This window comes from Amblyraja radiata, chromosome 37 (genome assembly GCF_010909765.2).
Source record: "Amblyraja radiata isolate CabotCenter1 chromosome 37, sAmbRad1.1.pri, whole genome shotgun sequence".
Classification (NCBI taxonomy): Eukaryota; Metazoa; Chordata; class Chondrichthyes; order Rajiformes; family Rajidae; genus Amblyraja; species Amblyraja radiata.
This window is the reverse complement of record NC_045992.1, coordinates 16,268,337-16,284,989: the sequence shown is the minus strand read 5'-3', so window position 1 is coordinate 16,284,989 and position 16,653 is coordinate 16,268,337. Positions and strand designations below refer to the sequence as shown.

General features: G+C 45.8%; 1 protein-coding gene across 17 annotated transcripts in view; it reads right to left on the bottom strand.

Moving 5' to 3' along the window:
* Positions 1–3,669: 3,669 nt before the first annotated feature.
* pax2 (paired box 2) overlaps positions 3,670–16,653 on the bottom strand; it is a 184,341-nt gene continuing 171,357 nt past the window's right edge. For 13 of the 17 annotated variants that reach the window (XM_033012896.1, XM_033012898.1, XM_033012902.1 and 10 more), the window contains 2 exons: positions 9,930–10,016; positions 3,670–6,423 (listed from right to left, as the gene is read on the bottom strand). In XM_033012896.1, the coding sequence (XP_032868787.1) occupies positions 6,302–6,423; positions 9,930–10,016 (209 nt within the window). In that variant the 3' untranslated portion in view covers positions 3,670–6,301. Of the gene's footprint in view, positions 6,443–9,929; positions 10,017–16,653 lie in introns of all 17 variants that reach the window. The other 4 variants (XM_033012899.1, XM_033012906.1, XM_033012909.1 and 1 more) reach the window with 1 other exon arrangement.

The following is a 16,653-nucleotide window of genomic DNA, read 5'->3' as shown; positions in this document are numbered from 1 at the left end:
AGGGAGGAAAGCGAGGCACCTGGTGTAAACCCCAGAGGTCACGGGGAGAACGTACAAACTCCATACAGACCGCACCCATAGTCGGGATCCAACCCGTGTCTCTTACGCTGTGAGGCAGCACCTAAACAGCTGCGCTACCATGTTGCAGATTTAGTTGCATTTAATTCCTGCGATCTAGCACCCCTTGACTTTACTAGTCTCCACAAGGATTTCAAACCAAGAGGAACACAATGAATAACAGGCAACTCAAGCGAGGTATACAAAAGAATATTTCTCATGAGCACAAAAAATTGGAACTTTAATGAGAGTCGCAAGGGTCAGTTTCTTGACCATTCAATTAGTCTCTAAGGTAGTGGTATCATGGTGCTGCTAGGGTTAGCCTGTCAAAAAGGTCGCTGGTCCATGGGGGGTGAGTCTTAGGGCAGTAGGCGCAACCGTCAGTCCAATTGACTCACACCAAGTTGATCTTCTATTGCGCTTCTCTACAAGGTCCTGCCCCTCGCCCCGCTTCCCCCCACCTTCCCCTCTCCTCTCCTCTCCTCTCCTCACCCACCCAGCAAGGCTTCAACCCAACCCAACCTCACCCACTGGAGGTCCAGTGTTCGACTGGTCATTCTCATAAGAACAGAGATTCATAAGGTCATAAGTAATATGAGCAGAATTAGGCCATTCGGCCCATCAGCTCTAGTCCACCATTCAATCATGGCTGATCTATCACTTCTTAGGCCTTCTCCCCATAACCTCTGACACTAATCAAGAATCTATCTCTTCCTTAAAAATATCCATTGACTTGGCCTCCACAGCCTTCTGAGGCAAGGAATTCCTCAGATTCACCACTGACTCTCTGACTAAAGAAATTCCTTCTCATCTACTTCCTCAAGGAACGTCCTTTCATTCTGAGGCTGTGACCTCTAGTCCTAGACTCTCCCACTCCCTCTTCACATCCACTCTATCCAGACCTTTCGCTGTTCGCTACATTTCAATGAGGTCCTCTCCTCATTCTTCTAAACTCCAGCGTGTACAGGCCCAGTAGTGTCAAACGCTCATCGTGTTAACCAACTCATTCCTGGGATCATTCTCCAAAACCTCCTCAGGACCTTCTCCAGAGCCAGCACATCCTTCCTCAGGTGTGGGGCCCAAAAGTGCTCTGAATGCAACGATTTCTAGTGGAGAAGATTTAATAGGAACCCGAGGGGTAGCTTTCACACAAATGGTGGTGGGTGCGTGGAACGAGCTGCCGGAGGATGTAGTTGAGGCAGAGACTATCCCAACATTTAAGAAACAGTTAGGTACATGGATTGGACAGGTTTGGAGGGATATGGGCCAAACGCGGGCAGGTGGGACTAGTATAGCTGGAACATGTTTGCGGTGTGGGCAAGTTGGGCCGAAGGGCCTGTTTCCATGCTGTATGACTCTATGACTAAAATTCTCCCAGGAAGTTCATTAGTTTTAACTTTGAAAGAGAAAACACATCGTAAGTCCGTCAGGTTAAAGCTCAAAATCACCTCATGTGCGTCTTGTACTTGGTGAGGCCAGTTTGTTCTCACCATTATCTAAATGGTGGCCGACTAGGAAAAGGGGAGATGCAGCGAGACCTGGGCGTCATGGTACACCAGTCATTGAAAGTGGGAATGCAGGTGCAGCAGGCAGTGAAGAAAGCGAATGGTATGTTAGCTTTCATAGCAAAAGGATTTGAGTATAGGAGCAGGGAGGTTCTACTGCAGTTGTACAGGGTCTTGGTGAGACCACACCTGGAGTATTGCATACAGTTTTGGTCTCCAAATCTGAGGAAGGACATTATTGCCATAGAGGGAGTATAGAGAAGGTTCACCAGACTGATTCCTGGGATGTCAGGACTGTCTTATGAAGAAAGACTGGATAGACTTGGTTTATACTCTCTAGAATTTAGGAGATTGAGAGGGGATCTTATAGAAACTTACAAAATTCTTAAGGGGTTGGACAGGCTAGATGCAGGAAGATTGCTCCCGATGTTGGGGAAGTCCAGGACAAGGGGTCACAGCTTAAGGATAAGGGGGAAATCCTTTAAAACCGAGATGAGAAGAACTTTTTTCACACAGAGTGTGGTAAATCTCTGGAACCCTCTGCCACAGAGGGTAGTCGAGGCCAGTTCATTGGCTATATTTAAGAGGGAGTTAGATGTGGCCCTAGTGGCTAAGGGGATCAGAGGGTATGGAGAGAAGGCAGGTACGGGATACTGAATTGGATGATCAGCCATGATCATATTGAATGGCGGTGCAGGCTCGAAGGGCCGAATGGCCTACTCCTGCACCTAATTTCTATGTTTCTATGTTTCTATGTTCCTCCAAAAAACATTTGCCCAATTTGTCCCCCTCCCTATCACCCCTCCTCCCTGGCACCCCCAGGCTTTCCCCAACTACCCCTCCACCCCACACTGGGGTAGGTGAGTCAGTGATCACACCATGTAAGAGTTGATCTACGCTGGGAATTGTGTCACAGAACATCACATGGTCATGTGTTTGGAAAAGGGAGACCGGCTGGGACAGAGATGGAGGTCCTGGTCACAGCACGAGGTCCACATCGCGACGAGCGTGGGAATGGCAAATCCCAATGGAGCAATCTCCATCAGTAAACAGTGCCCAGAATTGCATCATGTCACAGCACCCGGTTCAGTCTATTCAGCGCTTCTGTTGTGTGTGTGTGTGTGTGTGTGTGTGTGTGTGTGTGTGTGTGTGTGTGTGTGTGTGTGTGTGTGTGTGTGTGTGTGTGTGTGCATGCGTGTGTGTACATGTGCTTGTGTGTATATGTGCGTGCATGTATGCAAGTGTGCAGGTGTATTCATGTGTATGCATGTCCATGTGTGTGTGTGTGTGTGTGCTGATGATGCATGTGGGTGTATGTATGTGTGTGGATGTGTGCATGTGTATGCGTGTCCATCTGCGTGTGCATGTATGTCTGTGCATGATTGCATGTGTTCATGTATTTCTGCATGTATGTCCATGTGTATGACCATGTGTATGTGCACATGTGCGTAATTGCATACCAATGAGTGTGTGTGCGTATGCATGTCCATGTCTGCATGTGTGTAAGCATGTGCACATATGTGTGCGCACTCCATGTATGTGCAATGTGTGTGATTCGGTGTATATATGTCACAGCATATCAAATATTCTGCATGTACATTGTATGGATTTTAAGTAGGTAATATGTGTGCATATGGTATACCTGTCTTCAGTATGTTGCTTGTTATGTGCCTGCATTTGGTGTGTATATGTGTGAGTTTGTGTGTGCGTGCGAGTATGTCTGCGTGAAAGCACCTGTATCTGTGTGTGTATGTGTGTGGGTGTGTGTGGGTGTGTGTGTGTGTGCGTGTGCGCGTGTGTGTGTGTGTGTGTGGGTGTGGGTGTGTGTATGCATGCGCGTGTGTGTCTGCGTTTGCCCCCCCTGTGTCCGTGTGTGTGCGCAGGCGCGGGAATGTATATTCCCAAATAGGAAGGCCAGATTGGATTAGCAGTGCAGCACAACAACAGAAAAAAAAGCACAGCAATTCTTGAAATTTGCATTCTGGTGAAATCTCTTTCTTTTCTCTCAAAACAAGAGCCTTTTTTCCCCACCAAAAAAAATAAAACATAAACAAAAAAAGTCCAGTGTGAAAGACTATCCTTCCCACAGCACTGTATGCCCAGTAGAATCAAGGGTCATGCTGTGCTTTATTCGAACTTTGTTGGAAGCACAAATACACTTTAACAAAACAGGTTCTGAGTCCATTTTTTTTTGTTATTTTTTTCCAGTTTGGTCAGTAAATCTACAAGACACTGTTGTGTCAGTGTGTACGCTAAGAGATGCAGCTGTGACTTATATATACGCAAGAGGAATTCCTTCACATTGTAAGCAATATCATCCTAACAAAGCAGCAATTATTTTTTTTGCAAGTAACAATACAATAAGTAATTGCTGGGATTATTATTTTCCACAGTTATCATTCTACTCCATTCTATTAATATGCATATTGAAATTTTCAGCTGCATATTATCATATAAATTCCAAATCTGTTTCAGGTACCTATAATACTGATTTACAATCAATGGATACACATCCTGTAAATAAAAACCTAACAATAACCGAGTCTTTGGCAAATGTTGCAATAAAAATTACATTCACTTTTAATCAGTTGTCAAAGAGAACAGAACCAAATAGATTATTCCTAACCATGCATTGTTTGTGTGTCTCTTTCTTGACTGTTCACCAGTCTTCTCTCCACTAGTCCCCTCTTTTCAAGGCTGCCCTTAAGGGTTGACACCAAAAGCTGGAGTAACTCAGCGGGTCAGGCAGCATCTCTGGAGAAAAGGAGCAGGTGACGTTTCAGGATCGGGACCCTTAGGCTAATCTGGCTCTCTCTTCGAACATGCCTTTGCGATCAGATCAGGAAAGAGTCGTACAAAGGTGCCCGGGGAATGTGGCAGTGACTGTTCTGCATTGTCTGACAAATTCCTTCTTAAAAAACAAAATGGTGGCCGTGGTTAGCACATGTGGTCATGTGAGGCGAGGGGAGGGAAGAGAAAATCTCCCACTGCAGTTGCGCAGATGGTACTGGCATGGGTGTGTGCCGCCAACTTTTGTCCCGCTCGCTTGCACGCGCATGGTGCATGTGCTGCAGAACACAGCTGCATCTGCATTATGGTAGTCCTCTCCTGTCCTGCACAGGCCAGCAGTGAGAAGAAAAAGCGGAATCAATACTATCGCTGCAAGTCTTTCAGAACCCGCAGAGCCGAGTGGAAAATCTTCACCCTGGTTGGCACCCACACCAAGTCGACCTTGCACCTGTAGTATCTGGACGTTTTGTATCCTGACAATTGGTAGCAAGTCAAAATTTACCATGACAGGCATAGATTTGCAACGTCTATCTACAGGATTCATTAATATTTTTCACCACTGGAGTGCAGTAACTGTAAACTCAAAATGCAAGCCAATTAAGTGCCTATTTGACCCTCTTTTCTAATTCTCTCTCTCTCTCTCACACAAAGGAAAGTGTTTTTTTTTTACACAATATCCCGCTGCACGGATTGATGTTGCTCACCAACTCCGCGCCCACTGCAACTGTGGTAGTGGTACAGTCAGACAGATAGTGCAAAATGAAATGACAAAAGAATCGACAGCTAGTTATGCGGCCTTCCCTCTCGCTCTTCGGAGATCCTCTGGCTGAAGATGGCGTACCGCGATTCCATCTTCGCTCCCAAGCCGTCCGGTGGCGGATTCCTGATGTTGGGGCGAGAAGCCAAACTTGTGGAGAGACATTGCGCTCTCGTTGAAGAGTTTAAACGAGGTCTCGGTGCCGCTCAGTGGTGGCAGAAAAGCCCACGGTTCTCCCCCAGGGTTTTTGTTTCCTGTAAAGAATGTGTCTCACAGGGGGAAGAGAAGTGTCTGTTGATGCCGGGACTCCACAGAGCCCCGGTCAATGCAGCCTTGGGGAGGAGGGGTTAGGGCGGAGCTGCAGAAGAGGGGTTTGGTGTACATACATACATATATACATAGATACATACATACATACCAGCCCGGGGCCCCTACAGAAGCCTGGCTAGTGGGCTGAGAGACAGCGAGGGGGAGATGGAGAGGGAGGGAGGAAGGAGGGAAGGTGGCAGGACGTTGGGGAACAAACGGTAAGTCCGTCGCCATTAGAGCCAGCGCTGAGGCAGTTTTCGAGAGGAGCTGCGGCGAGTGTAGACATGATGCAGCGGTGGGTGGGATCCATCGCTTACCCCGTTGCGTTGCCTCGTTCGACTTCTCTTCACTCTCTTCACTTCACACAACAGTCGGCCCTTCCTCGTGGCTTGTCTTCTTATTGAACGAGCGTAGACTTGGAACCATTGAAACCCCAAGTCAAACATTGGACGGGAGGAGGAGGGGGGGGGGGGGGGAGGGGTACAAGCTGGTCCAAACGCCCACTCACTCAAGCACTGATGCAGTTTGTTTTAATGTGTTTTTTTTTTAAACCAATCCATTCATTAAGATATACATACACATATATATATAAATGAGATATTTTGTTTCCTTTTCTTTATTTTTTTTTCTCCTCTCTCTCTCTTTCTCTCTCTGTGTGTGTCCAGTCTGTAAGGAATCAATGAAGACTGATATGTAAAATAAAAGCCAATAGTCTAAATATACCAATGGCAGCACATGTTGAAGGGGGAAAACGATTGCAGCCAAAGTCAAAGGGGCATCCACTGTTGACTAATTTGGACGCTCAATTGTCTGTCTGTCCTTCAGTCGCTTTCAGAGATTAACAGCTTGGGTCTCCACTTCTTCATCCACTATTTGACATTGATCAGACTGGTACAATATGGAGCCCAAGAACGTCATCTTGCATATTCATGTGGTTGCCATAGAAACTAGTGGCGGTCATAGGCAGTGGCAGCAGTGGGGGGTGCAGAACCCCTGGAAGCGGCACTATAATAATAAGGGGAACCTGGAAGTTAACACAGGACAAGGTGGAGCAGTTGGAAGGACATATACATATACATATATATATATACACATAGCTTTTTTACCAGCAAACAAGTGCGGGGCCTGGCAGAAGGCAGGTTGTACATGGCGATTAGCGGAACCCATCAGCTCTCGATATCTACCCCTGGTCTTAGCGTCTAGAAGGCCGGAGAGATTTTAGTTCCCGAATGTGCCCAAAGATGGCCAAAGTTGAGTATAATCCCCAGCGTGTTTTGGGCCCCATATCCGAGGAGGTATGTGCTGGTGTTGGTGAGGGCAGCACAGCGGTAGAGTTGCTGCCTCACAGTGCCAGAGACCCCGGTACAATTCTTGACTACGGGCGCTGTATGTATGGAACTGGTACGTTCTCCCCGTGACCTGCGTGGATTTTCTCCGGGTGCTCCGGTTTCCTCCCACACTCCAAAAAACATAGAGGGTTGTAGGTTAGACAAAAAGTGCTGGAGAAACTCAGCGGGTGAGGCAGCATCTATGGAACTAAGGAAATAGGCAACGTTTCGGGCCGAAACCCTTCTTCAGTTGTGGGTTAATTGGCTTTGCTAAATTGTAAATTATCCCTAGTGTGTAGGATAGTGCTAGTGTACGGGGTGATCGCTGGTGGGTGCGGACTCCGTGGGTTGCAGAGCTTGTTTCCACAATGTATCTTTAAAGTCAATGGTCTAAAGTCTAGTGTGCCACCCACCCCTCTGGGAATAGGGTTCAAATCCCACCTGCGTTGGTTGACAATACTCGCTTCAGGGGCGTTGTGTGAAACGAGATTGAGCTATTACAGTCTGAAGAAGGGTTTCTGCCCGAAACGTCGCCTATTTCCTTCGCTCCATAGATGCTGCTGCACCCGCTGAGTTTCTCCAGCAATTTTGTGTACCTTTGAGCTATTACAACCTGCTTTCTGCCTGGTGTGAGCGCAGTTCATGATACCCAGTCAAAGATGGTGCTTTCACAAAGACTAAGTGGAGTACAAAATTGATGCAGCTGCTCTTTTGAGACAAAGGCCAATAGCAGTGGGAATGTTACTTGTGTAGGGAACCAAATATCCTGGCACTCTGGACACCAGTCATAGAAGAGTTACCTTCACTGACAAACCATTCAAGTAGAAGCATCAACAGGAGAATAGAAGTCACATTCTTTACATGCATAACCTTATCATTGTTCAAATTGCAAATTCCAGTGGAAAATGTTGTGTAAGTTTAAGACATAGTATAAACAAAAGAATTCTGAACGGTCCTTCCATGAGCTAGGGTACTTTCCGATTCACCTCGACCCCATTGGACTTTGTCAATTGAACTGATGTGCTACAATGCTGAGAACTATGAGAGAGTCACACAGTGCTGGAGTAACTCAACGGGTCAAGCAGCTTCTCGGGAGAAAATGGATGGGTGACGTTTCGGGTGGAGAAATTCTTTATCTCCAGAGATGCTGACTGACCCGCTGAGTTATTCCAGCACTTTGTGTCTATTTTCAGTGTAACCCAGCATCTGCAGTTCCTATTTACTTGCTGAGAACTATATTCTGCTCTCTGGATTTTCCCCTTTGATATATCTATTGTGCTTGAGTTTGAACTGATTGTATCTATGTGTGGTAAATCGGATCTGTTTGGATTGTATGCAAAACAAAGCTATTCACTGTACCTCAGTACACATGATAATAATAAACCTCAACCTAAGCTTAAGCCTCAACTAAAACCTATCACTGGTCAGATTGGGTAGGGTTTCACAGATAAATATATATATTGGGTTAGAGACTGGTCATGATGAAAACTGTCTGTCTATTCATACGTGGAGGCCACCATGCTTCACAAAGAGAGAAACACACACACGCTCGCACACACACGCTCGCACACACACGCTCGCACACACACACATACACGCATGCACACGCACACCACATGGACACACACATACAAACACACATGACATGGATACACACATGACATAAACACACACATGACATGGACGTACACACACACACACAACACATGGATAGATACACAGACACATGCGCGCACGCACGCACACACACACACGGTCAGACTGAATGCAACACAGGCGCGCGTACATTCGTGCATGCATACGGACAACCACACGCATGCATGCACGCACACGGACAGTCACACACATGGATACACACAAACACACACCACACATGCACACACGCACACACAGACAATATCAGCAGGGTCATGAGGATGTGGGAGACCTGGGTTACTCTGGCAACTCACAGTTACAGAAAGTAGTAATATTCTCGTCAACATCCATCCCGGCTACCAGTGTCTGGGATCATCTAACTCAGCAAGACCAAGACCCTCAACCTGTGATTTGTCTGAAACTTCCCTGCACTTCACGGTGCTCTCAGTTACTGATTTATCAAGTGAAATTCAAATGTGTAGGAAGGAACTGCAGGTGGAACCGTGGCTCAGCAGTAGAGTTGCTGCCTTACAGAGCTTGCAGCGCCAGAGACCCGGGTCCGATCCTGACTACGGGTGCTGTCTGCACAGAGTTTGTACGTTCTCCCCGTGGCCTGCGTGGGTTTTCTCTGAGATATTATGTTTCCTCCCACACTCCAAAGACGTACAGGTTTGTAGGTTAATTGGCTTGGTGTAAGTGTAAATTGTCCCTGGTGTGTGTAGGATAGGGTTAATGTGCAGGGATCGCTGGTCAGTGTAGACCCGGTGGGCTGAATGGTCTGCTTCTGCGCTGTATCTCTAAACTAAACTAAACTAAACTAAACTAAACTAAACTAAACTAAACTAAACTAAACTAAACTCAATTAAAATAAGCTCAATATACCTGCTAGTTTGTAGGTTGACAGACACAAAATGCTGGAGTAACTCACCGGGACAGGCAGCATCTATGAATAGAAGAAATGGGTGACATTCCAGGGCATAATCCTTCTTCAGACCTAATCCTTTCATATCTCTATGTCTTCCCCTGAGTGTCAGTCTGAAGAAGGGTCCCAACCTGAAACAACATCCAGAGACGCTGCCTGTCCCGCTGAGTTGCTCCGATATTTTGTGTCTATCTTAAGTGAAATTCAAATACAATTTCATGCAGGAATTGAAAGAGACCTTCGTCGACAATGTGCCTGTACAAAGGTGAATCACACTTTAGTGCAAAATACTACCTATTACTAATAAAATGAATTACTAACAGTTGTATAGAGTAACATATTATTTCATGCCACTAGGAAAACTCATTATGTGTAGGAAGGAACTGCAGATGCAGGTTTAAACCGAAGATAGACGCATAAAGCTGGAGTAACTCAGAGGGTCACGCAGCATCTCTGGGGATAAGGAATAGCTGACGTTTCGGGTCTGAAGAAGGGTCTCGACTTGAAATGTCACCTATTCCGTTTCTCCGGAGAAGCTGTCTGAACTGCTGAGTTACTCCTGCTTTTTGTGTCTCTCTTAGGAAAACTCATTAAGCAAGTAGCTATAAAGACACAGGAATACTCACTTAGTAATCCCGGGTTGGTGAAACGCCAGGCTTCATTGTAGGTCGTGTATTGTGGATGAGTGTAAGGATTCCCGGAAAATTCGCTGCCTGAGGAAGGAAATACAGAAGACAATGTTTAATACAATGGTAAGCCGAGAACAAGCTGATGCTTTGTGAATATTGACTTCTCTAACTTCCTGTAGCCCTTGCTTTCCCTCTCTTCCTAGAAGGCTGTGGAGGCCAAGTCAATCGATACTTTTAAGGCAGAGATAGATAGATTTTTGTGTAGGAAGGAACACCTTTGGGAGTTTAGGTTAAAGATCCAGCATGGAACAAGACCCTTCGGCTCACCAAGTCCATGCCGGCCATCGATCACCCATTCACACTAGTTCTATGTTACCCTGCATTCACATCTGCTCCTTACACGCTGTGGAGGTAGGAACTGCAGATGCTGGTTTACACCGAAGATAGACACAAAATGCTGGAGTAACTCAGCAGGTCAGGCAGCATCTCTGGTGAGAAGGAATGGGTGATGTTTCGGGTCGTGACCCTTGATTAGTACGGGTGTCAGGGGTTATGGTGAGAAGGCAGGAGAATGGGGTTAGGAGAGAGAGATAGATCAGCCATGATTGAATGGCGGAGTGGACTTGATGGGCCAAATGGTCTAATTCTGCTCCTATCACTTATGACCTTATGAACTTATGACCTCTCCACTGATCTATGTGTAGAAACCAACTGCAGATGCTGGTTTAAATCGAAGGTGATGGAAAACATTAGGCTTGTCTTGGCGGAAAAAACAGATCAATTTCTTAAGACATGGACACCCTTTACCGAATTCTTACAACAATAGTATGGTTATGATAAATAATATGGTATGATAAATAATAAAATAAATAAATAAATAAATGGTGCGACACAAATTTAAATTTAAATCCGATGCTGGGTTGGGTGAGGTGGGCGGGGGGGGAGGGGGGGGGTGGTGGGCGGGGGGGACGAGGGGCAAAGTATATCTCCACCTTTCTTTTTCTTTTTTTTAAATTTCTATATTTTTCTGCATCATCGCTTTGGTAGTTTAGGGGATTCTCTTTTGTACTTCTTCAATCTATCTTTTCACTTTCTACTTCTTTTCTTTCTTGTTTTCTCCTTCTTTTCTTTTTTTCATTTTCATAATTTAGGTTGTGAGGTTAAAAATGAAGCTTTACAATAATTGTATAATTTTAGATGCCGAATGTTTTATCTTTGTACAATTGCTTCTAATAAAAAATAAATAAATAAATAAATAAATAAATAAATAAATAGATCGAAGGTGGACACAAAGTGCTGGAGTAACAGCAGGGCAGGCAGCATCTCTGCAGAGAAGGAATGGGTGACATTTCAGATCTCGATCCTTCTTCACACTAACAATTCTACATTTTCCTTGAACTTCTTCCACTTTGATATACCATTTTCACACCTCTTCCATATCTCTAGTCTCCCTCTCCCCGACTCTCAGTCTGAAGAAGGGTCTCGACCTGAAATGTCACCCATTCCTTCTCTCCAGAAACGCTGCCTGTCCCGCTGAGTTACGCCAGCATTTTGCGTTCATCTTCTGAACCTTTCAATTGTTTTGGATGAGATGTAAGCTCCAAGTTAAATCATTCAGCACTGTGTTTTATTGCTACATTGAATTACCATCAGAAATATTCTGAAATCAAGAAGACAGTGCCTGAAATTTAGCATTAAGTATTTATACCGAGGAGAGGCTTGATAAAGCTGGGAATAGTAAATATACACAAGTAGACAATGTGATGATTATTCACTCCATGTATACACTGAACAGTTAGTGCGACAATGATTAGCATCTCAAATGTGAAATCAAAGCACAGTAACTCATAGGGTTTAGTTCAGTTTAGTTTAGAGATACAGCGTGGAAACAGGCCCTCAGACCCACCGAGTCTGCGCCGACCAGCGATTCTCGCTCATTAACGCTACCCTATATATGCCCCTGTCCCACTTAGGAAACCTGAACAGAAACCTCTGGGGACTTTGTGCCCCACCCAAGGTTTCCGTGCGGTTGCCGGAGGTTGCAGGTGGTTGCCGGAGGTTGCAGGTAGTGGAAGCAGGTAGGGAGACTGGCAAAAACCTCCGGGAACCTCTGGAAACCGCACGGAAACCTTGGGTGGGACGCAAATGCCCCTGTCCCACTTAGGAAACCTGAATGGAAACCTCTGGAGACTTTGCGCCCCACCCAAGGTTTCCGTGCGGTTCCCGGAGGTTTTTGTCAGTCTCCCTACCTGCTTCCACTACCTGCAACCTCCGGCAACCACCTGCAACCTCTGGGAACCACACGGAAACCTTGGGTGGGGCACAAAGTCTCCAGAGGTTTCCGTTCAGGTTTCCTAAGTGGGACAGGGGCATAACACACTGGGGCTGATTTACAATTGTACCAAGCCAATTGACCTACAAACCTGCACGTCTTTGGAGTGTGGGAGGAAACCCGAAGATCATGGAGGAAACCCACGCAGGTCACGGGGTGAAGGTACAAACTCCGTACAGACAGCACCCGCAGTCAGGATAGAACCCGGGTCTCTGTAGCTGTGAGCGCTATCAGGCAGCTACTCTACCGCTGCGCCACCGTGTCGCCCAAAGTGCTGGAGGAACTCAGCGGGTCAGACAACGTCTCTGGAGAACAGGGATAGACAATGTTTTGGGTATTGGACACCTCGTCTGACTGTAGTAGATGGAAAAAGTTGGGAGAGATGTTGGGAGCGAAGGTGGAGATAGTCTGAAGAAGGATCTCAGCCCGAAATGTCACCGTTCCATGATCTCCAGAGATGTTGCCTGACCCGCTGAGTTACTCCAGCACTTTGTGTCCTTTTATTCTGGTAAGTGATAGGTGGATGTAGGTGAGGAGGGTTGTCAACTGGCAGATGGTTGAGTAAAGTCCAACGATGTCAAGACAGAAAATGTGAGACAAGGAGACAAGGATGAAAGAAATGTAAACATTGAAGCCAGAGGAAGGAAAATACATGGAAGCGGATGTGGACTGGGTGGGGGTGGGGGGGGGGGGGGGGGGGGGGGAGTTGGGGAAAGACATGTTAGTAAAGGGCACACATTCCAGATCGGACACAGGGAAGGAGGGCGGGTGGCGGAAGTGGGGAGGGGGTGTTTGTCGGTTAGTTGCATAAATCAGAGATGAACTTTGTACAGTTCAGGGAAAGGAATGGTGCGATGAAAATGGCCCTTGGTCTTGGGCATAGAAAGACTGAGATCGCCAATGGCAAATTGTTGAAGCATTACACAAATGAAGGTTTAAGACACAACAAACTGCAGATGCTGGAATCTTGAGCAAAAGGCAAAGTGCTGGAGGAACTGGGCAGCACAGTGACACACAGCAGTAGAGTTGCTGCCTTACTGCACCTGAGACCCGGGTTTGACCCTGACTGCGGGTGCTGTTTATATGGAGTTTGCACGTTCTCCCTGCGACCATGTGGGTTTTCATCGGGTGGTCTGGGTTCCTCCCACACTCCAATGATGTGCAGAATTGTAGGCTAATTGGCTTTGGTTAAAATTGTTCATAGGTTCATATGTAATAGAAGCAGAATTAAGCCATTCGGCCCATCAAGTCTACTCTGCCATTCAATCATGGCTGATCTAACTCTCCCACCTAACCCTATTCGCCTGCCTTCTCCACATAAACCCCTGACGCCAGGACTAATCACAAGTCTATGTATCTCTGCCTTAAAAATATCCATTGACTTGTCTTCCACAACCTTTTGTGCCAATTGTAATTTGTCCCGTGTGGGTAGGAAAGTGAGTGTATGAAGTGATCGCTGGTCGGAGTGAACTCAGTGGGCTGTTTCCACACTGTATAGATTCTTAGATTCACAGTCAAACAGCATGGAAACAGGCCTTTCTGCCCAACTTGCCCACACAAACCAACGTCCCATTTACATTAGTCCTTTCCACCTGCTCGCGTTTGGCCCTTATCCCTCTAAACCCGTCCTATCCATGTACCTATGTAAATGTTTCATGAACGTTGCCATAGTACCTGCCTCAAATACCTCCTCTGGCAGCGTGTTCCATGATACACTACTCTGAAGTCTATTGTCTAAACAATATGTTCATTTAAGTACACCTAAAATGTTGACACACGTAAAGTGGAATGGACTTTAAATTGGGCTGGATAAATCTACAGGTGAATCGCAAGGTTCATGATATCCAAGCTTATCAAGTTAATCAGACCAATTGCCAGTGTTTGTTTCCCACACGGATCTTCCTGCTGCAATTGATTTTTACTTTAGTTTAGAGATACAGCTCGGAAACAGGCCCTTCGGCCCACCGAGTCCACACTGACCAGCGATCCTCGCATACTAACACCATCTTACACACACTCGGGACAATTCACATTTACACCAAGCCAATTAACTGACAAACCTGCACATCTTTGGAGTGTGGGAGGAAACTGAAGATCTCGGAGAAAACCCACGAAGATCACGGGGAGAACGTACAAACTCTGAACAGAGAGCGCCCGTGGTCGGGATTGAACCGAGGTCTCTGGCATTAGCTCTACCGTTGTGCCACCGTGCCAACGTGAGGTTTGGGCACACAGAGAGCTCGTAGCTCACAACCAAGACTGTGTTGTTAAATATTTGCAGACCGTTTTTCCATTCTCTCACCCTGAAACGCTGCTCTTGTACTGGAACAGCAGGTTAAGAAGAGTGGAACGAGATATGCTCCAAATCCCTTCCACAGCTCAGCACAATGTGTATCCATGAATGGGGAAATAGTGTTTGATAATGAGCTCTGGGTGAGCAGTGGCTGGAAGCAACGATCCCATCTCATTTTACATAGAAATCAAACATCTTCAATTTGTTCCTCAGTACTGGATAATTTCCAAATATTTATCTTCTGCTAATACCAATAAATCCTTGTCCCTGTCTCAATAAGATCCTTATCTTTACACAACAACTCCCTCCATCCTTTCATGCACACTAGCTAATGTACACACACACTCAAAATCAGATACACACACTCACGCACACACTCATGCTCGCACATAATTAGATACACACGCACGTACTCGCACACACACACACACACACGTGTTCACACTAATAATCAGATACATGCTCGCAAACTTACACATACACACATGTACTCATGCTCACGCTGATAATCAGATGCACACTCACAAACACACATGTGTGCACGCACACACACACACATACTCACTCATTACCCACACCTGCACACTCACACACACACACACACACTCATGCTGACACTCACAATCAGACACACTCACACAAACGCACACATCCATGCACACACACGTACATGCACACACATATGCACACACACACCCATGCACTCATGCTCACTCATAATCAGATGTACACCAAGCACACACATGAGCACACATATGCACGCATGCACACACGCACATGCTCACACATAATCAGATGTAAACTCACGCATACACATAATCAGATATGCACACTTGCACAAATGCCTGCACACACATATACACATGCACACACACACATATGCTCACACTCGTAACCAGATACACACACACATTCCTCTCTCTTCCTCGTCTCATTTAGAAACATTTCAACATTGATTGAAGACTTATCCGGTTCATTGGCGAAGCTGACAATGTTATGGGGAGGTATGGGTTAATATCAAGTAAGGTTTTCTGTATTGAGTCGAGCATCATCAGTTCTACTGAAAGTCCATTGACCACTCTGTGAACTCAAAGCTTTGCCTTTCTCCAAACCTTTCAGATTTAATACACATCTCCAGTTATTACTTAAGTTAAATAAAGTGCTTACATGTTCAGAATTCATGCTATCAATGTTTCACGTTTAGGGCTCATTTGCTCCTTAAACTTTCTTTTCAATAAAAAGATCTTGTTCAATAATGTTCGCTCATCATCACTGTAATCTGTTCTTTGTTCCCAGCCCTGAAGCCGCATTCATGCAGTAATGATATTTTTATGCTGCTTTTAGTTTAGTTTAGAGATACAGCACAGAAACAGGCCCTTCGGCCCACCGAGTCCACACTGACCAGCGATCCCCGCACACTAACACCATCCTACAAACACTAGGGACAATTTACATTTACACCAAGCCAATTAACCTACAAACCTGCACGTCTTTGGCGTGAGGGAGGAAACTGAAGATCTCGGCAAAAACCCACGCAGGTCACGTGGAGAACGTACAAACTCCATACAGACAGCACCCGTAGTCAGGATCGAACCTGGGTGTCTGGTGCTGTGAGGCAGCAACTCTACCGATGCGCCACTGTGCCGCCCTTTTTAGTAATAAGTTTATTAAATTAGAAGCTGAATAATAAACAATAATAAACTAAACTAAACTAAAATCAAAGAGGCTACACAAGACGCTATAGAGTTGCTGCCTTACAGCGCCAGAGACCCGGGTTCGATCCTGACTATGGGCGCTGTCTGTATATAGTTTGTACATTCTCCCTGCGTGGGTTTTCTCCGAGATCTTCGGTTTCCTCCCACACTCCAAAGACGTACAGGTTTTATAGGCAATTTGGCTTGGTATGAATGTAAAATTGTTCCCAGAGTGTATAGGGTTGTGTTAAGTGTGCAGGGAACGCTGGTTGTAGGTGGGCCGAAGGGCCTGTTTCCGTGCTGCATCTCAAATCTTAAAAACTAAACTGGTCAAAGACGTCCTCCTTTCCTAAGGTCTCTCCACCATCCACAAGGCACATGATAAAAGTGTGATGGAGTATT